At 41.7% G+C, this 24,459-nt stretch overlaps 1 protein-coding gene across 3 annotated transcripts in view; it reads left to right on the top strand.

The window, feature by feature from the left end:
- Nucleotides 1–4,164: 4,164 nt before the first annotated feature.
- LOC138835944 (exportin-1) overlaps nt 4,165–24,459 on the top strand; it is a 55,948-nt gene continuing 35,653 nt past the window's right edge. Inside the window, exons 1-5 of one of the 3 annotated variants that reach the window (XM_070034516.1) lie at nt 4,166–4,377; nt 4,857–4,963; nt 8,252–8,383; nt 20,431–20,532; nt 23,896–23,968. In XM_070034516.1, the coding sequence (XP_069890617.1) occupies nt 8,258–8,383; nt 20,431–20,532; nt 23,896–23,968 (301 nt within the window). In that variant the 5' untranslated portion in view covers nt 4,166–4,377; nt 4,857–4,963; nt 8,252–8,257. Of the gene's footprint in view, nt 4,964–5,939; nt 6,447–8,251; nt 8,384–20,430; nt 20,533–23,895; nt 23,969–24,459 lie in introns of those variants that run through there. The other 2 variants (XM_070034515.1, XM_070034517.1) reach the window with 2 other exon arrangements.

Below are 24,459 nucleotides of genomic sequence, written 5' to 3' on the forward strand. Positions count from 1 at the left end.
AGCAGAAAAAGCCAGAAGTGATGCTGTGGCTCAAGTGGTAGAGTGCTAGCCTTGAGCTGAAGAGCTGAGGGACAGCACCCAGGCCCAGAGTTCAGGTACCACAACCGACAAAAAAAGAAAAAAAAAGAAATAAGGCTCTGGTCTGAATTTTCTTACGAGTCATAAATCGCATCATCAGTGGAAATAGCATGTATCAATAGTTATCATAGGAATAAAAAGGCACAGTCCGTGTATTAACGTGGGAATATAAATCTTCTTAGAGGTTTGACAGTACTTATCAAAACAAACATACATGACCTTTGACACGTAACTTGTTTTAGGACTTTAACCTAGACACATATCTGCATTTGTGCCCAAAGGAAAAATAGAAAATTAGACTAACCATCCTCTATGGGACAAATAGTTGAAGCTTTTATGGAACTGAAAAGACAGGGAAGACTATAGGGCTACTAACAAGGATAAGGCAGACATCCTTATACATTCTGATATATAAGTAAAAAAAGCAACAGGTGCTATTGGCATATACCTAAAATCCTAGCCACTGAGGAGGCTGATATCTGAGGATTTCAATTTGAAGCCAGCAGCCTGGGGAGACAAATCTGTAAGATTCTTTTTTTTTTTTTTTTTGGTAGTCATGGGGCCTGAACTCTGGGTCTGGACATTGTCCCTCAGCTTTTCAGGTCAAAGCTAGCGCTCTACCACTTAAGCCACAGTGCTACTTCCAGCTTTTTTCTGCTTATGTGGTGCTGAGGAATTGAACTCAGGGCCTCATGCATGCAAGGCAAGCATCTACCACTGAACCACCTTCCCAGCCCCTGTAAGACTCATATCTCCAGCTAGCTGAAAGTGGAGGTGTGTACATGTCACACACCAAAGTAAATAGCACGTTTCTATACAGTGTGTGTCTTGTCATATACGTTGACCAAAACAAGACAAACCAGGTGCTGGTGGCTCACGCCTGTAATCCTAGCTACTCAGGAGGCTGAGATCTGAGGATCGCAGTTCAAAGCCAGCCCGGGCAGGAAGGTCCATGAGACTCTTACCTCCAATTAACCACCAGAAAACCAGAAAACCAGAAGTGGTACTGTGGCTCAAGTGGTAGAATGCTCACCTTAAGTTGAGGAGCTCAGGGACAGTGCCCAGCGTCTGGTGTTTAAACCCCATGACTGACAAAAAACAACAAAAATCACAAGGCAAATGTTCGTAAATGCATAGAAAATCAAACTCTACTTATAGCTCTCTTGACTATTGCTTCTGGACAGGTAAAAGGTTTGTGGACAGATGAAAGGGACTTTCACTTTAATCTCTACTGACTTTTCCCCCCTATTGTTTGAAATGTTTTCTTATTGTTTTAATTGTTAATCGTAATCACTTATTACTTTTTAAATTAGAAATAATTTTTAGCTAGTAATCCTAACACTCAGGAATCAAAGGCAGGTGGACTAGGAGTTTGAGGCCAGACTGGGGCTACATAGAGAAATCTGTCTTCAAAGGTCAAAGGTTGGATGTGTGGCTCATTGGTAGAATACTTGCCTAATAGGTAGAAGGGCCCAGGTTTGATCCCCTACTACTGAAAGAGAAAAATTGTCTTTATAAGGCAAGAGGAATGTAAGTTTGATTCCAGCTGTGCTACATATCAAGATCCTATCTAAAATTATTTTATTTTTATTTGCATACATTAGCAAATACAAAGGGGGATTCACTGTGACATTTCTATGTTTTTTTTTTTTTGTCGGTTGTGGGGCCTGAACTCTGGGCCTGAGCGCTGTCCCTCAGCTCTTCAGCTCAAGGCGAGTGCTCTAACACTTGAGCCAGAGGCACTTCTGGTTTTCTGGTTGTTTATTGCAGATAGGAGTCTCATGGTCTTTCCTACCCGAGCTGGCTTTGAACCGTGATCCTCAGATCTCAGCCTCCTGAGTAGCTAGGATTACAGGCGTGAGCCACCAGTGCCCGGCATTTCTATGTATTTTAACCACTCTACCACCTCCACTGACTCTCCTTTACCTTCCTCCCCCTTTTCTATACAATTCCAACAGGTCCATTGTTCTATTTTCACACTTGAGGACAAAAATAAAATAAAATTTTAATGTATACAAGTGACAAGTGGAGAAAGGGAATTTGTGGGCTATGTTCTTCTTGCTTTTATTTTGTGAGACAATATGAATTAGGAGAAAGAATATAGTGCTTCTAATTCAAGAATTGTGGGGTGAAGGGGTGGAAGTGTGGCTCAGTGGTGGAGTGCCTGTCTAGAAAGTACAAGGCATGTTTGACCACAGCACCACCAAATTAGAAAAATATTAACAATAATAACCTCAATGAAGAAAAGCATCTGAGAGCTGGGATTACAGGCATGCACAAGTGCACTGTTTAGACAAAAAATAATAGAACACTATTTCTGATAATAGAATTCAAGTATTCCAAAGGACCAAAATTTATCATATACATTATATTATTATGGGGAACATAGACCTGAGAAACTGTAAGTGTAGCCCTACCAAGGTAATTGCAGGTGGGACTTGAAACTCAATAAACCTAGAAGCAGCTTTCTATTTCACTTTACTTTATTTATTATCTTTAAGTAGTGGTACAAAGAAGTTCCCATTCTACAATACAGCATATGAATACAAAGTGACGTTGTCACCCTTCTCTCTTAACCCATCTCTTCTCTCACTTTTTTAGAACAGCTTTTTATTCAAAGCAAACTACAGTAATTCTAGGTCCTCAAATGATGTTTTTAATATCCAATGGGCCTTGACAGAAAAAAAAAATGTTCCTCAGCACTAAGTCTTAGGTAATAAGTAAAAACCTTAGGTCTGGAAGTAATCCAGTTACATTTTAGTACATTTAAATATTACATTACTGCCCGGTTTTGAGTGGAGAGGAAAATTGGTGTTAAACCATTGTCTGTTGTGAATGAAAATGTGCTAAAGAAAATTTTGTTGATTTAATAAACCAGTTATCCACCTCTTGGTGGCACAATGGGCCTAGTACATGTTGGAGGGCAGATTGCTCCTTTTTTAAGCAAGCACAATCTGTTAAAGCTGATTTGGAGGACTCTAGGGGACAAACAGGAGAGGCAACCATGTGAAAGGCCATGTGCGTGGCTTTCGGACAGTACTATTTGGTGATGATGAAGTAGTGCAGAGGGCGGCTAAACTGAAAGGCAGCAGCGTCCGGCTCAGGACTAGAGTACCCGGGTGGGCACAAGTTTACCCGGTGAATAACTGAGGTGGTTAAGCACTCACAGGAATTACAGTCTTCATTTTTAGGAAGGATTTGTGGTCGAGGCAAATTCCAGACTAGGGAGACAAGAGTTAAGCTAGTGGGCTGGCCTACGGTCCCGATACCTTTCCTGGGACTTGAGGATGATCACTGGGCGCCACAGGCAGCCCGCCTCGCAGCTCACGCCATCCTCCGCCTGGTTATTCGAATCTTCAACTCCCGGGCTCTGAGGCCTCTATCGCGGACTGCCGAGGTCCGGGGCCTACAACCGACCTCCGAAGTGTGCTTTACTCCCTTCCTTCCACCCCTCCCAGGTTTAAAGACAACTGGAAGCTCCCTCCGCCTTCCAAGAGCAGCCCCCATCCGAGGGGCGTGTCCGAGGGGGGGCTAAGGCCCCCTCAGCAGGTTGGCGGGAGCCAGCCGGCGCGAAGCTCGGGAAAGCCGGGAGAACGCTACCGCGCCAGGCTCAAACTCGCGCCGCCAGCAGCTCACGAGCTGCGCTCCACCCTCTCCGTCACCAAAGGCGTCCAGCCAATGAACGAGCCAGAAAGGCTGGGCCTGCGAGCCACACACTGGGAGGGGGGAGTCGCGGGAGGGGGAAAGGAAGTCGAAGGCGGGATACGTTTGATTGACAGATCATTCAAGCCAATCCTCCCCGCAGCTTCTCTTCGCTCCCTTCTCTCTGCTGGGCTCAGTTCTTCAACCCGCCTCCTCCTCTACCCCCACCCCGCTTCTTCACTCCTCTTCGTCCCGCCCCTCCTCCCCTCCCCCACTCTGCGGGCAAATCGCTGCTGGAAAGAGGCGGGGGCCGAAGCGGCGGGCTCGTGTGGAGCCTTGAGGTGGGATTGACGGGCATTCAGACCAATACAAGATGTGCTGATGGCGCGGCTGTGGCTAGAACCGACCAATGAGCGGGCGGGCTGGGGGCGGAGGCCCAGGTTCCAAACGCTCCGCGGCGCCATGGGCTGAAAACTCAACCGAGATGGAATCTCCCAGTCTGAACCGGTTTCAACCGGTTCCGAGTTTGAGGCACTAGGAGGAGGGGGAGAAGCGGCTGCAGCGGCCGCGGCAGGAGCAGCGGGAGCTACAGCATCAGCCAGAGCAACAGTAGCTACAGCCCCGGCGGCGTTGCCCGTTCCAGTCTTTGCTGCTGCAGTCCGTGCAACCACCCCGAGGGGGAGGGGGGAACCACCAGTCGCTGAGGAGCGGGAGAAGGGGGGAAAGTTTAGGCGAGCCCGGGTGGGGGGGCCCAGCGCCGTAGCCGCGTGAGAGTGGGAGCGGTGTTGTGGTTGGGGGAGTCGGACTGCAACTGGCAGCGGAGCGTTCCCGGGCCGTGTGGACTCTCCACCCCGACTCCCGCCGCTCCCGCCGCCGCCGCCTGTGGCCGGAGGGTCCTCCCGGCGCTGAGGCTTCGGGACTTGGCCCCGTTCCCCTCCCCCTTTCCTCAGTCCCCGGCCGGGCGGGAGCATTCCTCCCTCAGACCCGTTCCCCTGTTTTTTGGTGGGGCGAGTGCGTGTGTGTCAGTCTATGTGTGTGTTCGGGGGAGGCGTCCCTGGAATAGTAAATAGTGAGCTTTTTTTTTTTCATTTTTGTTTGCCCTTCTCCGTTTTTTTAATTTCCTTTTTTTTTTTAAGGTGGGAAAACTGAAACCCACCTTGATTTCCTCCCCTCTTCCCCCTCCCCTCCTTCCCTCGCCCTAAGCCCCGACAAGGAAGGAAGAAGCAGTTGGTTCGATCTCTGGGTAAGTCGACTCTGTCTTCAGTGGCCGAGGGTCGGGCGGCGGCGGCGGCGGCGGCACGGGCGGGCGGGCGGGCGGGCGGGAGGAGGAGGCCGGCGTGGGGCGCGGCGGCCGCGGGAGGCGAGCCCGGGAGGCGGCGGCGGGCGCGCCAGGCCCACGGCGGAGGCTGCGATGAATGGAGCCGCTCCTGTCGCTGGGGGGGGGGAGGAGATGGAGGCGGCCGCGGGAGGGGAGCGCTTGCTGGGTCATTGGCGTGTGCGGGTGGCGGTGGAGGAAGGCGAGGTGTGTGGTGGGGAAGCCGAGCCCCGCGAAGGGGTGGAAGAAGGGCTTCCCCAGCCTAAAAGGCTGGGAAGAAGTTGGGGTGATTTCAGGAACATCTCTGTAAATTAATAGGAGTGGAAGTTTCCAGAAATATTTAGTGCAGCAGCATTGAAACGTCCGCCTGCATCACGTGGCCCTCGGTGGAGAGCTTGGGATGGGGGAGGGAGGGGCTCCCTAAGTCCCTGCTCCTCCGGCGTGGAAACTCGAAAGCTCTCCGGGTTTTTTGTTGTTGTGGTTTGTTTTGGGGGGGTTGTTTTTTTTCGGGGGGAAGGGTTTTGTATTTGGGGTTTTTCGCAAAGTAGGACGAGAAGTAGGAGAAATAAGTTAAGCTTTTGAGAGATCTGCGCGTGGGGTTCAGTGTGGTAGTTTTCTTTCCTGGGGCTCGCGTGTATATACGTGAAGTTGGTCGAATCATTCACTCGGGGCAGCGTGTAGTGGGGGATGCCCAGAGTCTCCTTCATTCTAGAGTCTTCGTAGTTTGGGGCGGAGGGGAGGAAGTGGTGTAGTAGAGGAAGCCCAGGCCTCTTTTGATCGGGCTGAGGCCATGCTGCATGGAGATTGGGGCGGTGAACTTCGGGCGGCTGGTCTCCGAGCCTCCCGCGAGTAGGGGCGGGGTGAGTGCGTGCTCTGGGGAGCTATAGTTAGAAGTGCGGCAGCTCGCTTCGGGTGGGAAGCCTGGGGAGGGCGGGCCCTAGTGAGGTGTGTTTCTACTGAATGAAGCCGGCGGTTGCCCCACACACCTAAGTGGCTGTCTTTTGGCTTTGTAAAAGCAGTCTGTTTTTCACCTTAGCGTGAAGTTACCATGAAGTAGCGGTTAAGACTTTTTGGGGGTTAGATGCAAGCTGGCAGGGTGCAGCCGTGGTAGGGAGTGAAGGTATTTTGGTAATCACTTGTAGAGTCACACCATTGCTAAATAATCCTTAGGATATGCAATTCAGTGAGTAGACTTGAAGATTGAAGGCCCCCAAGTAGGAAAAAGGAAGCGCTATGGTTCTGCCTCTCTCGCTGTTAGGAATGTTTACTGCCTCTCTGGTTGTGTGTCTTATGCATGTGGGACACTGTTGTGGAAGGAATGTTTTGGAAGCTGTTCGATTTGGGGGACTAAATGTGCTTGGCATTGACCACAAAAGCCGCCATTTCTGTATTACGTACACTTCAAGAATAGGTAGGTCATTTCGAAGATAACCGCTAGTTCTCAGGATGGCAAACTACTGCATTTTAAATGTTTCTCTTCTAAAACTGATTTTTCACTTAAACCTAACATGGAGAACTCCTACGGACAATACTTGAAAGTCAAACTTTTTACAGGTCACTATTGATCTTTTGTTTTTTTTAGCTGTAAGTTATGACAAGGCAGGCGCAGGAAAGCTCATTTAATTTTTAACCACCCCCCCAAAAAAATCAAAACTTTTATATCCATCTTGATGCTTATTGGACATTGCTTTTTGCTTTAATTTTTAAGATTTTTTTTTTACTCTATTTAAAGTTTTATAGCCTTTGAAGGTAAGGGAAGAAGGTATACATATGCGTGTAGTTCTAGAATTTATCTTTCTGTATCGCTTTAGTTATGGTTTCTTTTGTATTGCAGGTACTAGTGCTATTAAAATGTTTAATTTTCCTTCAGCTTTTGAAGTTTCATTTTTTTTCTCAGTAATGGACAGAAAGGCTCTAGAGGAATAAAAATATTTGTATTGTCTCAATATTTTGACTTATTTTACATTATAGCTAACCTGAGTGACTCATCATTTGGTCTAATGATTTATTGTGATTAACATTTGTTTTGACATCTTTAAGTAAAAAACATTTGCATTTAAATTGCTGCAGTTATGAAGACGTTTTAAAATGCTGTGAAATAGCCAAAAAATAACTTTTTCCTGTAGGCTAGTTGGTCCAAACACAATGTAATCAACTTAACCATTCATTTCCTTATCCTGGATACTGTACACCAACGGTTTCATAGAAGCATTTCAAAGTGTCCAGAGTCCTCTTTAATCATATAAAACTGGGATACAGTTAGGGTGTTCTCAATTCTGTTGCATGTTGACAGCAACAAAAAAGGTCAAGAGTTATAGATTGAGCCAGTCAGATTTTTGGCATTGTCTTTGAAGAAAAAATAGGAAAGATTTTTGTAATTCTAGGCAACTAAAAGTGTAGGTATATGCCTGAAGCATCTTAGGAGGATAAACAATGCACATGAAAACCAGTGTTTTACTACATTTAAGGCAAAGATTTCTTTTATTTGGAAGCTTAAACCTTGTGAGTAAATACCTGAACATTTAAAAATACCTTCGGCCTATTACCATCGAGTATTTTTTCTCTAGACTATACAGTTGAGGAATGTACATGCTGTGTACATGTAGATGTAAGTACTATTAATCTTTGAATGCAAATTTGAATGGGTTGAACTCTGTAGAGGTTAACAGAATTAGTATCAAGATTTATGAAACATTTGTTCTTCCTAATCACTGTTCTTTACACACATTTAAGGTTTAAAATCAATTGTACTGTTTTCAGCGTATCTTAAAAATATGTGAAGGGAACTGCTTATACTAAACCATTCAGAAGATTCTGCTTGTTGAGCCAAGGAGTATTCATTAGCCCATCCTTGAAAATTTTGTAATCCAGATTAGTAACTATCTGTTTTTAGGGCCCTAAAATCTTCTAGAGTAAGAAAGTGAAGTCACTTAAAAATAGGCTAGTAGACTTTTTAATGTTAGACTTGTGAACTTTTTCTGGTCTTTAAAAACATTAGGAAGAATGGACCTTAGAAACTAATGAAGTTAAGGGGTTGATAAGTTATGTAGCTTTTGTTACTTGTGTTTATTGTTTTGTAATAAGTTTAGTCTCTCATACATCCTTTAATTAAAATATATGTAAGAATGTGGTTGAAGCAAAATAACTTGAGAAGAAAGTTTTTGACTGTTCATTTCAAAACTATATTTATTGGCAACTTCATTTTTTTTCTTTCAGTAATCTATGCCAGCAATTATGACAATGTTAGCAGACCATGCAGCTCGTCAGCTGCTTGATTTCAGCCAAAAACTGGATATCAACCTTTTAGACAATGTTGTGAATTGCTTATACCATGGAGAAGGAGCCCAGGTAAGGTGGCTGACCAAAACTTTATAACATTATCAGAATGCTAAGAAAGTTGTTGAGTAAATTAACTACTTTTTTTCAGAAGGTATTTTATAGTTTACATTAATTTGGAATTGTAAAGTACAGTGAATGTTGGTTTGAGTGCTTGAACGCTATTCACTCTTCAGTTCGTTGATCGCTCCACTGCTTGAGCCACAGCACCACTTCCGGTTACTTCCCTGCTTGGGCTGGCTTTGAACCTCGATCCACAGATCTCAGCCTCCTGAGTTGCTAGGATTACAGGCGTGAGCCACCAGTGCCTGGCTTTATTCTGTTCTTAACTTCAGAACCCTCTATTCTCTTTCATAAGACAGTCAAAAGTACATTTTTTGTTAGATATTAAGGGTCATATGTACCTTAACATGCTTGCAGTTAATACCACTGTTCTAAGGCACTTAAACCCTTAAACTACAGAATTAAGATAGTTGTTTAAAAATCTACTATGAAGGAGCCGCTCTGTCCATCACCTTTATAATAACAATAAAAAACGTTTTTCAAATGAAAAAAAAATCTATGAATACTTCGGCATTATTTGAGTTCGGTGTACTTGTAAAAGTGGTACTATTAGTATAGAAAATGTAATACATATGCATATATATATATAAATAAATGGGATAAATATGAACCATGTTTTGATCAGTTTAAGGTTTTGTGTTATTTATTTTTATACACCTAACTAAAAGGTAAGGGCTGGGGCTGTAGTTCAGGTTCATATCTGTACAAAAGAAAAATAGGTGAGGCAAAAATGTGTATAAAATCTTAAATGGTATGTGATATAAGGCAACACGTGTGGAATGAAACAGTTTTTGGTTTGTTTTTGTGGGGTTTTTGTTTTGCTTTGTTTTGGTGGTACTAGTGATTGAACCCAAGCCCTTGCACATGCTAGGAAAGTGCATTTTCACTGAGCTACATCCCCAGACTGCTAAAATAGTTGGGTGTTGGTGAGCACCAGTGGCTTAACACCTGTAATCCTAGCTGCTCAGGATGCTTAGGTTTGAGGATCATGCTTAGAAGCCTGCCCAGGCAGAAAAGTCCCTGTAAGAATCTTATCTCCAATTAACCTCTCACAAACTGGAAATGGCACTGTGGTTCAAGTGGTAGAATGCTAGCATTGAGCACAAAGAGGATGAGGGACAGCACCCAAGTCCTGAGTTCAAGCCCTACAACGGACAAAAAAAGGTGTGTAAAAATTTTTGAAATTGGATTCAAAATCTTTTTTTTTTCTTTTTAGTGCTAGTATTGCGTCTTGAATTCAGGATCTGGGAGCTGTTCTTTAAATTTTTGCTTAAGGCGGGTGCTGGTGCTAAACCATTTGAAGCTCCAGTTCTGGCTTTTTGATATTAATTGGAGATAAAGTCTCATGAACTTTGCTGCCCAGCCTGGCTTCAAATGGTGATCCTCGGAGTGCAACCTGAGTAACTAGGATCACAGGTGTGAGCCATTGGCACCCAACTTGAATTCATAATCTTTTTTTTTTTTGTTGTTGTTGTTGGTTGTGGTGCTTGAACTCTGGGCCTGGGCCCTGTCCCTGATCTCTTTTTTTGCTGAAGGCTAGCATTGTACCACTTTGAGCCACAGCACCACTTCTGAATTTCTACTGGCTGAATTTCTGGTGGTTAATTGGAGATATGAGACTCTTGGCCTTTCCTTCCCAGGCTGGCTTTGAACAATGACCTTCAGATCTCAGCCTCCTGAATATCAGCTAGGATTACAGCATTTGCCACCAGTGCCCAGCCCTCAAAAATCTTTTAATGTGATGAGACAAATAACTGATTTTTTTTTTTTTTTTTTTTGCCAGTCTTGGGCTTGAACTTGGCCTGGGCGCTGCTGGGCAATGTTCCCTGAGCTTCTTTTGCTTAAGGCTAGCACTCTACCACTTGAGCCACAAGTGCCACTTCTGGCTTTTTCTGTTATATGGAACTGAGGAATTGAAGTCAGGACTTCATGCATGCTAGGCAAGCACTCTACCACTAAGCCACATTCCCAGCCTGATAGTATATGTTTTGTTGTCAAAACATTAGGTTCTTGGTTGGACGAAGTTCTTTAAGTAGAAAGGAAGTTTTTTAGTGTCTTCCCTTCCAGCGCAGCCCTCCCTCCCTCCTCTGCAGGGGCTCCCCCCCCCCATCCCAGTTGTGGGGCTTGAACTCTGGATTCAGCTCAAGGGGAATGCTCTGCCACTTGAGCCGTAGCACCACTTCTGATTTTCTGGTGGTTAATTGGAGGTAAGAGTCTCACAAACTTTCCTGCCTGGGGTGGCTTTGAACAGATTCTCAGATATCAGCCTCCTGAGTAGCTAGGTTATAGGCATGAGCCACCAGTGCCCACCTGATTGGTTTTTGTCTGTTTTTTTTTTTTTTTTTTTTTGGGTCTGGTTGTGGAGCCTGAACTCTGGGCTTGGGCGCTGTCCCTCAAATCTTCAGCTCAAGGCTAGCACTCTACCACTTAAGCCACGGCGCCACTTCCAGCTTTTTTTTTTTTTTTTTTTGCTTATATGGTGTTGAGGAATCAAACCCAGGGCCTCATGCATGCAAGGCAAGCACTCTACCACTGAGCCAACTTCCCAGCTCTGGTTTTTGTCTGTTACTGGGCTTGAACTCCAGGCCTCTGTGTATTCTGGAGCTCTTTTTTTTTTTTTTTTTGTCGGTCGTGGGCCTTGAACTCTGGGCCTGAGCGCTGTCCCTCAGCTCAAGGCTAGTGCTCTACCACTTGAGTTACAGCGCCACTTCCGGTTTTCAGGTGGTTTATTGGAGATAAGAATTTCACAGAGTTTCCTGCCCGGTCTGGCTTGGAACCGCGATCCTCAGATCTCAGTCTCCTGAGTAGCTAGGATTACAGGCAAGAACCACCTGAGCCCGTCTTTCCCTGAGCCCTTTTATTCAAAGGACTCTACCACTTTGAGCCACACCACTACTTCCCGTTTTCTGGAGGTTAATTGGAGATAAGAGTCTCAGTGTCTTTTCAAAGCCAGGGCTGGCTTTGAATCTTTATCCTTGATCTTAGCCTCCAGAGTAGCTAGGATTGTAGGCACGTGTCGCCAGCACTGAGCTAGATAGGAAGTTTTAAATTGTCAGAAATTTGTTTTTGCTAGGTATTATTGTACTTCTTAGAATCTGTAAGATGAATATACTTTTTTAATGTAAATATTTAGTCAAGAATGATGTATAGGTATTAAGTATGTATAATATAAATATTTAGTCAAGAATGATGTGTAGGTACTAAGTATGTATGGTATTTTCATTCCCTTGTGAAATCCTACAGTACTGTTTTACTATGATAAAAGGAAAGATGGCCATGGACATTCTGAGGAGAAAAGGTTTATGCTGGGGCTGGGAAGGTGGCTCAGTGGTAGTGCTTGCCTTGCATGCATGAGGCCCTGGGTTCGATTCCTCAGCACCACATAAGCAGAAAAAGCCGGAAGTGGGGCTGACGCTCAAGTCTTAGAGTGTTAGCTTTGCGCTGAAGAGCTGAGGGACAGTGCCCAGGCCCAGAGTTCAGGCCCCATGACCAACAAAAAAAAAGAAAAGAAAACGTTCATGCTGTGTATAAGCATGTTAGGCCACTCGGGCTGCTTTCTACTTAAACGTGAGAGGTTGAAAAGCATGAAAGTTGGTTGCTTTCAACGAAACTTTTTTTTTTTTTTGCCAGTCCCGGGGCTCCTGAGGTTCTTTTGCTCTAGGCTATTACTCTACCACTTGAGCCACAGTGCCCCTTTCTGGCTTTTTCTGTTTATGCGGTACTGAGGAATCCAACCTAAGGCTTCATGCGTGGTAGGCAAGTACTGTACCACTAAGCTACACTACATTCAGGTATCAAGATCTGGGCTGGGAAGATGGCTCAGTGGTAGAGTGCTTGCCTTGCATGCATGAGGCCCTGGGTTCAATTCCTCAGCACCACATAAGCAGAAAAAGCCGGAATTGGTGTTGTGGCTCAAGTGGTAGAGTGCTAGCCTTGAACTGAAGAGCTGAGGGCGCTCGGGCCCAGACTTAAGACTCCAGACTCCACAACGGACCAAAAAAAACCCAAAAAACAGACCTGAGCTCTTTCTGTTTGCTTGTTCACTGTAGTTCACTTCTTAAGCCACACCTATAATCTGGTATCTTGCTGTTTAATTGGAATTGGAGTCCTGAAGACTTTTCTGCCTGGGCTGGTTTCAAAGTGATTTTTCAAGTCTCAGCTCCTAGCAGTTAGGAAGAAGTCCATTTAGTTTGCTTATATTGATTCACCTGTTGAATCTATTTAATCTCTGTTCTTTTTAATCTAGTTGATAACTTTTAAAAGGTAAGATGAACAAGCCAATGTTGTAAACTTATAATAGAATTAGTGGTGATTTTTATCTGGGATATATTGTAATGCTGTATAAGTAATGTTTTGCAGTTTTAGAGAAAGGTAGTTTGTTGTCGTTGGTCGTGGACCATGAACTCTGGCCTGGGCGCTGTCCTTCAGCTCAAGGCTAAGACTACCACTTGAGCCATAGTGCCACTTCTGGCTTTTTCTGCTTATGTGGTGCTGAGGAATTAAACCCAGGGCCGCATGAAGGCAAGGCAAGCGCTTTACCACTGAGCTACCTTCTCAGCCCCCTCCCCCCCCCCCACCGTTGGTTGGTTGTGAATTTTGAACTCTGGGCTTGGACCACTTCCGGTTTTCCGGAGGTTAATTGGAGATAAAAGTTTCACTGACTTTACTGCTCAGGCTGGCAATCCTCAAATCTCAGCCTCCTGAGTAGCTAGGATTATAAGCGTGAGCCACCAACACCTGGCTGTCTTTCCTTTTAATCTGTAGATTTATAAAAATTTTTCCTAGGTGGGGTAGTATAGTCGATCATTTAGACATATAACGATGTTAGGACTGGGCTGGGTGCTAGTGGCTCACACATGTAATCCTAGCTGCTCAGGTGGCTAAGATGTGAGGATCGTTGTATGAACCAAGCCTGGGGAAGAAAAGTTGTTGTGAGACTCTTACCTCCAATTAACTGTTCAAAAACTGAAAGTGAAGCTGTGGCTCAAAGTGGTAAAGCAGCATTAGCTTTGAGCATAAAGAGGCTCAGGGAGAGTGCCCAAGTCCTGAATTCAAACCCTGTAACTGACCAAAAAAAAAAAAATTAGGACTACCTTAAGTTTATTTTTAGGCAAGTGGGGAATGGAGAGATAGGGAAGAAGAGTTGGTGTTTTCTCCAGTAGTGAGGTCTGAAAAATGTCTTGAACTCTATTGCTTAGCAACTAAAATGCTTTCACTATTTAGTTAGAAGCACAGGCAGATGATATGTTTTTTTCTTACACTTGAATTTCTTTTTTTGTTTTTTTTTTCTGTTTAATTCTTTCCTGAGGCTTTAAGATACTAAAAGAATGTTATGTAAAGATATCAGAACAAAATAATAAAGATAATAGAATATATATGCTTAGAGGTAACTTCAGAAGTTAAAATAATATGAAAGAAAATGTGTATGTAGTGATTGGAATGCATTGTGGTAGTGTGGGAAGTGTTTTTGTAGAATGTTCATCACTTTAAAAGATTTAAAGCATACCTGTAATCCTAGCTACTCAGGAGGCTGAGATATGAGGATTTTGGTTCCAACCAGCCTGCACAGTAAAGCCTGAGACTCTGAGACTCTTTATTTCCAATTAATCACAGAAAAATCCAGAAGTAGCACTGTGGCTCAAGTGTGCAAAAGGAGCTCAAGGACAGAGCCCAGAATTCAAGCTCCAGGACTGGCCAAAAAAAAAAAAAATAATAATAATAAGCACTAGCAATGTTACTAGGTTTTACTAGATATGGATCTTATTATGTAAATCTACACATAAAATCATAGATCACTGGTTAGATTCAAATTACTTAGTGGATTTACTCAGATAGAGAGTTAAAATTCTGGTCCTAAAAAAACTTGGTATCACTTGTTTTTGCATTTTTATCATTTTCTTACATGAAACTCTATCTCTTTAATGAAATCAAATTTTAAAATGTGTATGGTTAAGCATGGTAGTACATAGGTGTGATCCCAACATTTAGTAAGCTGAGGCAGGAGGATTGCAAGTTTGATGCCACTCTGGGCTATATGTCAGATCTGTATAAATGAGTTAAGTGAGTAGTGAACAAGTAGTAAGTGGGTAAGAAAATGAGTGAATAGGGCTGGGAAGGTGGCTCAGTGGTAGAGCGCTTGCCTTGCATGCCTGAGGCCCTGGGTTCGATTGCTCAGCACCACATAAGCAAAAAGAAAAAAGCCGGAAGTGGCGCTGTGGCTCAAGTGGTAGAGCGCTAGCCTTGAGCTGAAGAGCTGAGGGACAGATCCTCGGCCCAGAGTTCAGGCCCCACGACCGGACCCCCCCCCTCCCCCAAAAAAATGAGTAAATAGACATGTAAATTGTAATGCTTAACCTTTAGTCTCAGATCTTCATTGTGGGGCTGGGAATGTGGTTTAGTGATAGAGTACTTGCCTACCATGTATGAAATCCCAGGTTTGATTCCTCAGTACCACATAAATAGAAAAAGCTGGATGGGGCTCTGTGGCTCAAGAGGTAGAGTGCTAATATTAAGCAAAAGAAGCTCAGGGACAGTCCTCAGGCAGGACCTGAATCCAAGCCCCAGGACTGGGAAAAAAGATTTTTCCTCATTGTGGAATTTAGGTAACTTACTTCTCACATTCCATTATGGCTTTGTTGAGTTTCAGGAGATGGAACTACTATAAATTAAGTTAAAGTTTTAAACAACAGCATTATTTCTTCTTCTTGATGAATAAGATAATTTTAAATAAGATTGTGTCCAATAATTTGTTAATACGAAAGCCCAAATAAGCATATGCTTTTTTGATTTATTTTTTGTGCCAGCCCTGGGGCTTGAACTTACTGCCTGGGTGCTGTCTCTGAGCTCTTTTGCTCATGGTAAGCACTCTACCATTTTGAGCCACAGCTCCATTTCTGGCTTTTTTGGTGCTTAAATGGTCACAAAATTTAATGTCTAAACTGGCTTTAAATTATAATCCTCAGATTTCAGCTTCCTGAGTAGGTAGGATTATAAGTATGAGGCACTGGGGCTTGGTCAATCCTTTTTTTTTTTTTTTTTTTTTTTTGCCAGTCCTGAGGCTTGAACTCAGGGCCTAGGCACTGTCCCTGAGCTTCTTTTGCTCAAGTCTAGCGTTCTACCACTCGGGCCACAGATCCACTGAATTCTGGACCTTGTTAAGTTTTAAAAGTTTTTCAAACTTTTTGCTTATGTACATGTGTGTATGCTGGTACTGAGTCTTGAACTTAGGGTCTGGGCACTGTTTCTGAGCTCTTGCTCAAGGCTTGCCTTCTACCCATTGCCACAGCTCTTCTAGAGGCTGCTTAGGCTGGCTTTGAACCATGATATTCAGATCATAGTGAGGATTACAGCTGTGACCACTGGTGCCCTACATTTTGCTTTTAAGTTTTGATTAAATAGAACAAGGAAGAACCCAGCTAGAGCTGGGCGTCGGTAGCTCATGCCTGTAATCCTAGCTACTCAGGAGGCTGAGATCTGAGGATCGTGGTTCAAAGCCAGTGTGAGCAGAAAAGTCTGTGAGACTCTTATCTCCAATAAACTACCAGAAAACTGGAAGTGGTGCTGTGGCTCAGTGGTAGAGCGCTCGCCTTGAGCTGAAGAGCTGAGGGTGCTCAGGTCCGGAGGAACAACTCCCAGGCCCAGAGGTCAAGCCACACAATTAACTGGAGAAAAAAAAAAAAAAAGAATCCAGCTAGGCTACAAAATGGTAGAAGATTGACCTGTAAATTTTTTTTTTTTTAATGGTGAGGTATTCCAGGGATCAAACCCAAGCAAGGCCTTGCGCATGCTGGGCAATGCTGTAGTGATTGAAATATAACACTCCCAGCTCAAGATGCACTTGTTGCAAAAAGGAAAAAAAGTGCCAGTAAAACTTCTTTGGTAAATATATATTTATATTAGCCAGAAAACTTGAGTTAAAGTGAAGAAGCCAGTTGTATAATGCCAATATGACTGGATCTTTTCTTTTTTTGGCCAGTCCTGGAGCTTGAACTCAGGACTTGGGCTCTGTCCCTGAGCCTCTCTATGCTTAAGGCTAGAGCTCTACCACTTTATCCATAGCTCCACTTCTAGCCTTTTCTCTATGCTTAAGGCTAGAGCTCTACCACTTTATCCATAGCTCCACTTCTAGCCTTTTCTGTGTATATGGTATGGAGGAATTGAGCCCATGCATGCTGGGCAAGCACTCTACCACTGAGCCACATTTGTAGTCCATGACTGTATCTTAAAAACTTAGATGGAAAGGGAAAATTGTAGAAGAAATTCTAAATACTTTATTTGGTGATACTAAGCATTAGACGAAACTTTCATGCATGATAGGCAATTTTTCTGTCATTTAAGCCATAGCTCTGGATCTCTATATGCTAGTAATGTAGAATATTCAACTGTACTTTATGGAAGTCATGCATGTGGGATGAAAATATGGACAACAAAAAAATAAAATTCATGGGCTGGGAAGGTGGCTCAGTGGTAGAGCGCTTGCCTTGCATGCCTGAGGCCCTGGGTTCGATTCCTCAGCACCACATAAGAAAAAAGCTGGAAGTGGCGCTGTGGCTCAAGTGGTAGAGCGCTAGCCTTGAGCTGAAGAGCTGAGGGACAGTGCCCAGGCCCAGAGTTCAGGCCCCACGACCGGACCAAAAAAAATAAATAAATAAAATTCGTGGAAGTGGTTACTTTTTTTTTTGGTGGTGGTACTGGTTTTGAACTTCAGTCATTATTCGTCCTAGGATGGCATGCTTAGTACTTGAGCCATGTCCCTGGCCCTTTGAACTATTTTTCTAGTAGATTCTTGACATTTTTTTCTTCCAGACAATGCTTCTATTTTTTTTTTTTTTTTGGCAAGTCCTGGGCTTGAACTCGGCCTAGGCACTGTCCCTCAGCTCTTCAGCTCAAGGCTAGCGCTATACCACTTGAACTAATGCACCACTTCTGGCTTTTTCTGCTTATGTGCTGCTGAGGAATTGAACCCAGGGCCTCATGCATGCAAGGCAAGCACTCTACCACTGAGCCAACTTCCCAGCCCTATTTATGTTTTTGAAGTAGCTGAGATGGCAGGCCACTGCTCCCAGCCTTTTATTGATTGAGATGGGATTTTAAGAACTTTTTTCCCTCAATGAGCCATGATTCTCCCAATTCTATCTTCCTGAGTAGGATTACAACTGTGAGCTACTGTGTTCAGCGAAAATGATAACCTAAGAGATGAGATGTCATTAGGGAAAAGTACAATAAATCTCATGAATGTTTTAGTTTTTCTATGTTTTTGGAGGAAAAAAAGTGTGGTATGTATTTATAATTAGAGCACTTGGTAGCCATTCAATGCCACATAATGAGTTTGAGGCTAGATGGAACTAGATAGTAAGAACCTGTCTCAAAAATAAAAATCAGCAGGATGCTGATGGCTCAGGCTGGGTAATCCTAGGTACTCAGGAGGCTGAGATCTGAGGATCAGGGTTCAGAAGCCAGCCTGGGCAGTAAAGTCGAGACTCTAATCTACAATTAACTACCAGAAAACTGGAAATGGGATTGTGGCTCAAAGTAGTAGTGTCTAGCCTTGAGCAAAAGAGCTAGGGACAGTGCCCAGGCATCGAGTTCAAGCCCCATGACTGACATAAGAAATAAAATAAAAGTCAGCCAGGCGCTGACAGCTCACACCTGTAATCCTTTGCTGAGTCAGGAAAGTATGAAACTTATCTCAATTAACTAGCCAAAAATCCAGTGGATAGTAGAGCTGTGGCTTAAATTATAGAGCTGTGAGTAAAAGGCTAAAGGGATAGCTCCCAGACCCTGAGTTCAAGTCTCAGTACCATTGCAAAGTAAACAAACAAAAATAATGAGAATGAAAACTGATAGGAGTTGGATATGTAACTTTATGGTAGAGTGTGCTTTATAGCGTGTTCTAAACCCTGGGTTTAAATCATAACACACACTTGACAAGTACAACAAAATGTTAATACTTAATTGGAGGTGATGAGAGCATGGGTGTAATACTTGTAGGTCTTCGTTAATTGCTTATTTAGTACTTGTCCAGGAGCTGAAACTCAGAATATGTGCCTGTCCTTGAGTTTGTTTGTTTTTTCCTGCCCAAGGCTAGGGTTCTACCACTTGGGCCATAGCTTTGCAGCTTTTGGGTAGGAAGTCTCACAGACTTTCCTACCTGTTCAGGCTTCAAACTACAATCCTCAGAGCTCAGCCTCCTGAGCAACCTGGCTTACAGGTGTAAACCACCATTTCTCCCTGGCTTGTAGGTCTGATACAGAAATTTTTGTATGTGAAATAATATTTGGGATTTCATAGTGGAAATAGTGTGATAATAAGGTCTTTTTTAAAAACCACAAGAGACTTGATGTATATATTTAAAGTTAGGAGTAAGTGATGAGGATATGTTTACTTCAGAATAGATCTTTATTAGTATTTAGATTTTTTTTTTTAATCCATTGTGGGTCTTGAACTTAGAACCTGGGAGCTGTCCCTGAGTCTGTGCTTAAGGTTAGTGTTCTACCACTTAAGTCACTTCCAGCTTTTTTGAGTGGTTAATTGGATATAAAAGTCTCAAGGGACTTTTCTGCCCGGGCTGGCTTCGAAGCATGATCCCCTCAGATCCTCAGATCTCAGCCTCCTAAGTAGCTAGGATTACAGGCTTGAGTCACTGGTGTCACTCTCAGTTGTTTGGTTTTTTATTATTTTTTTTATTTTTTATTTTTCCTGACAAAATCTTTTATTGGTGACATTAGAACATGTTACTTAAAATATTATTGTTTGGTTTTTTAATATCTGTGCTTGACTTCATACCGCTCACTTTTTTGTGTTGATGTTGTTGGTTGTGGGGCTTGAACTCTGGGCCTGAGTGCTGTCCCTCAGCCCTTCAGCTCAAGGCTAGTGCTCTACCACTTGAGGCATAGCACCACTTCTGGTTTTCTGGTGGTTAATTGGAGATAAGAGTCTCACAGACTTTCCTGCCTGGGCTTGCTTTGAACAGCCATCCTCAGATCTCAGCCTTCTGAGTAGCTAGGAGTGAGCCGCCAGCACCCAGCCTGTACCACTCACTTTTGAAGACAGCTATATAATAACTTGATTTGCCTTGAACTTGATATATCCTGGTACAAGAACACAGGCATGAAGCATCAGACCTTTATGTATTTCTTTTTTTTATTTTTATTTTTATTTTTGGTCTGGTCGTGGGGCCTGAACTCTGGGTCTGGGCACTGTCCCTCAGCTCTTCAGCTCAAGGCTAGAGCTCTACCACTTGAGCCACAGCGCCACTTCCGGCTTTTTTCTTTTTGCTTATGTGGTGCTGAGGAATCGAACCCAGGGCCTCAGGCATGCAAGGCAAGCGCTCTACCACTGAGCCACCTTCCCAGCCCTGTATTTCATTTTTGAGATAGATTATTACTTTGTATGGCCCAGCCTTAAACTTGAGATCTCTATAGCGGTATTTTCAGAGTATCTGGAATTAAAGGTGTGCACCACAAACATATAACCTTGATTTAAAGTGAGGCTTTAATTATAGCTTCATTTTAAATTAACGTAATGATACTTTGTACTTTTTTGTGCCTATCCTGGGGCCTGGACATTATATCTGGACTTGACTTCATACCACTCACTTTTTTTTGTTGTTGTTGGTTGTGGGGCTTGAACTCTGGGCTTGGGTGCTGTCCCTGCACTCTTCAGCTCACGGCGAGTGCTCTACCACTTGAGCCACAGCTTCAAGTCTGTCCTTTTGGTGGCTATTTGGAGGGAGATAATAGTCTCATGGACTTTACTGCCTTTGCTGTAATCCTCAATCCTTAGATCTCAGCCTCTTGAGTAGCTAGAATTAAAGGTGTGAGCCACTGGTGCCAGCTGCTTTGTAATTTTTAATAGGTAATTTCTTGTAAATGTCACTTCTCAAATGTTCTTGAAAGTTGTTAGAATCTTTGTTACAGGATTTGTGCTTTAAGTGCATTACATTTCAGTGAATTTAAAATAATATGTTAGTTGAAAATTCTTTTTGTATATTTTAGCAAAGAATGGCTCAAGAAGTACTGACACATTTAAAGGAACATCCAGATGCGTGGACAAGAGTTGACACAATTTTGGAATTCTCACAGAATATGAACACAAAAGTAAGCAAGTGGTGGTTTTAAAATCTGTTATTTCTTTTCTTCCAGTCTTAAACTTTGAGGAAGGTATCTCACTTTTAGTATTAGCATCTGTTATAAAATCATTTTATACTGTTTACTTATTTCAAAATTTAGTCTTAAACATAGTTAATTCTTGCACATAGTCCCGAGTATGCAAGGTGGCATTTTTTTTGGGTGGGGGGGATTGTTTGCTTTGTTCTTTTTAGAACATGTATCCAGGTCTAAGTAGTATAAATTCTGAATGATATTCAGAGATGAAACATGAAAACAAGAATTATTTTGGGCAAGTAATCAATATAATACAGGCTAGATCCCTCCAATCCCAAGTCATACGGAGAGTTTAAAATCCTACTCCCTGGTACCAATGATTTGAATGAGATAGCACTCAGTTTTTATTTGCAATTTTAAATGTCATAATTCGGGTCTTTTTTTCTTAAGTTTGAACAGAAGGGTTGATCAAAATGTGTTTTGACTGTTTTAGGCTTGATGATTCACACTTCTCTTTAAACTGCTTTTAAGTAATAAAATACCATGGCATTCTGTTTAATACACAAAAGGTTTCCATTTAATATACATTGTGTTAAAACAGAAAGTAGCCATGTTCACATCTGTTTCTGAAATCAGACTGTGTTAATTTTAAAATATTAATTAGTTTTGACATCTTGTAAATTTTAGGGCAAAAATACAGTCCAGAACTTCCTCAAAGTGCTAACCTTGAGTAACATAGCAGTGTTTGCCTGTTTGCTTGCCTGGTAAATTTTGCTTTTTATACTGACAGACATTACTAATGTTTAAGTTGATTTATCAACAGTATTTTTAAAAACTCAAATTTGTCTTGTGAAAAATGAGATGATTAGAGGAACAGAAAGAAAGCAACAGGTAAAGAATTCTTCAATTTACATAAATTACAAATGATTTGGTGCTAAATTTATGCACTATGACATTTGGCTTTTATGCAGTCATTTTTTTTTCTTTAAAGATGTTAACACTACCTGATATTAATCATAATGTTCCATTATGTTGATTGCTTGTAATAGGAAGAAAAGGGGTGTCTTCCTGTGCAACTGACACAGCTAGGCTTTGACGGCAGGCCTCCACAAGGTCTACCCTTTTGATTCCCTTTAACTGAATTCTGTTCATCAATTGTTTTTGTTTCATGGGAGGTGGGTGGGGAAAGGGGAATTCAATGCATAAAATAAATATTTCTAAGGGCTCAGTAGAAATTTCTGCCATAGGGATCATTTCATGCATTTGTTTTTTTTTTTTCATGCAGTCTTTGCTGTTATCTGTCCCTCATCCTCATAACTCAGAAGTGGATTACTCAGTTTCTGAGATGTAAAGCAGTTTCGTTTCATAGAATGTATGGATTTGTGGATATTTCTAATGTAGGCATTTTATCATTGGCCTTCAGATTTTTGAGTTCCACCCCCCCTCCCCCAAAGGAATAAAAACTGTTTCAAGTTCAGATTCTTTGTGTCAAAGATAGGTTGGGTCATAAGCTATTAATGGTGATACATACTCCTTTGGCCAGAAAGATTTTGTTAAGTGTTCTTCCTCAATGTCCTTGGCAGAAAGATGAAATATAAATTGTGTGTTCAGCAAGTTTATTCTACCTTTTTACTGTTGGAGAAAAGACTAGAGATTAATAAACAGATATTTTGTTTAACCAAGTATTGACTAAACCAGTAAGGAAGAAGTAAATAAGTGAATATAGTTAAGGGAAGGGGAAACTTTCAATTAGGAAATATAAAGGAAAAAATTGGTCATACCTATGAGTTATAGAGGGAGAGTTTTGTTTCTTGTGTTTTATAGTTCTTTTAAATTGATTAATTCTTAGCAAGAGGACACATTCTGCGTGGTAAGCAGCACATTTGATTTACAGAATATCTTGACAGTCTGATTTTGTGTATGAAAATTGCAGAAAAAGTTTAGAGTAGTTAAGTTTTTAAAACCTAATTTAGAATTTTAATTAATCAGGAACTTTTTGTCCTGTTTTTGCTTGTTTACATTTTTCTGAGACCTTGGTCTATGGAGAGTTCTGTTCTTAAAAATGAGGAGGATGAAAGTTTCACTCTTTACTGCTGATTATGAAACATTTTGATGGCATTAAATTTATAATTTCAGGATTTTGCTCTGGCCTTGTTCTGTTAGAAGTCTTTAAGGAATGTTCTGCAAATGTAGGATTTGAGTTGATGGCAAAAAAATTCCCGTAAAGTATGAAATATTAAAAATGAAAACAGCAAAATATTGACTGAGCACAATGTAGTTTGGGACAGTCTATATTGTGCTTTGGATAAAAGAGCATTCACATGATCCCTTTGGTTGAAATACTAATGCTCCTATTTTATTGTGTATAATGACTAACCATTTTAAAGATGAACTCTTATTCTCAGCCAAAACTTGCAATCTGTGGTTATTTATATACAAATGGGTTTACCTTTCAGGTATTATAATTGAATCTTTCCTAGTTCTTCCCATGAAATATACCATGAAATTTTTGTCCCTTTTTTTCCTCCTGCCTATCCACACTAATTGGTCATAGTTATAATTTTAGGTAGTAACTCATACTGATAAACATGGTTGACTATTTAGAGTGCATAATCAGCAGGAGGGACAAAATGGCTTGAAAGTGGTATCTTTGCTTTTTTACTTTTTTACGTTTAGTTAAACTTTTCTATTTAGGAAGGAATACCTGAAAAGTAGACACAGATTGCAACATACATTTGTATATAATTTTGACTGTGCACAAAAGTTTATCTTTAAATTAGTAGAAATAGCATCTATATAAGGGTGGGTTAAATTTAAAATGAATCCATGGGTTGTCTTGCTGCTCCTTAAGTAACACACCAGTGATGCTTATAAACACTTATTGTAGAAACTGTCTGTGGCAGTATTTTAATATTTGGCCAAAGCTTACAGCTCTTAGAGGATGGTAGGAAGCTTAATAGCATCCAAGCTGCTAAATTCTTGGGAGCCTGTTCCTGTTAAAGTATGTGAGCCTATAAGCAGTCATTTATGCTGTGAATTCATATCTGGCTGCTATTTTTCCTTCTGCAGATAAGCCTATTTGGCTGCTAAAGAGCTTTTTATTTGGTTCTTCCTCCTGGTGTGAGCATGTATAAACAGCAGGACGTTACATAGGATAGTAAACAGTAAAATGAGGAAAATGCATGAAATCTGAGTATATGGGTGAATAGATTCTTGTTTATATATGTAATTAAAGTTGATAGCATAATTTTTTTGAAACGTTAGATGTAACTGTGTGAATGTCTGTCCATTTGTGAAGCCTGAGAATTGACAGTCCTGTGACAATATATTCACATGCTTCTATTCTCCAATTTTCAGTATTATGGACTACAAATTTTGGAAAATGTGATAAAAACAAGGTGGAAGATTCTTCCAAGGAACCAGTGTGAAGGTAGGAGAATATTCAAGAATAACAGTTAAACTTATATTCCTGACATTCTTGTTACAGTTGAATGTAGAAAGGAGAATGTGTTGACTTTATGCTACTTTATTTGTTTTAATGAAGTTATGCTAAACTTGTATATATATTTAACTTTTGTCTGCTACATTAGGAAAAATAAAGTTTATTGGAATTCTTTGCAGTTTCAAATTACTTATGTCACTTATTTTCACTGAAAAGTAGATATAGAAGTCTAAACTTTCTAGTGGGGAACATGGCGTTTTCATATTAAGATAAGCTTTCTTCAATTATTAATTGATCTTCTGGGGCTGACTGTCATCTGCTTTCTGGACCACTGTTTACTGTTTTGGAATTTTCAAGACAGTCTTGCTTTGTAGTATTGGCCATCTAGAGGTTAATATTACAAAATATTTAACGAAACATGTCATTAATATACAGTATAGTGTAAGCCACTGACTTAAATGTTAGTGTAGGAAAAAATA

Source organism: Dipodomys merriami, unplaced genomic scaffold (genome assembly GCF_024711535.1).
Source record: "Dipodomys merriami isolate MVZ:Mamm:240054 unplaced genomic scaffold, mDipMer1.0.p SCAF_242, whole genome shotgun sequence".
NCBI classification, from domain to species: Eukaryota; Metazoa; Chordata; class Mammalia; order Rodentia; family Heteromyidae; genus Dipodomys; species Dipodomys merriami.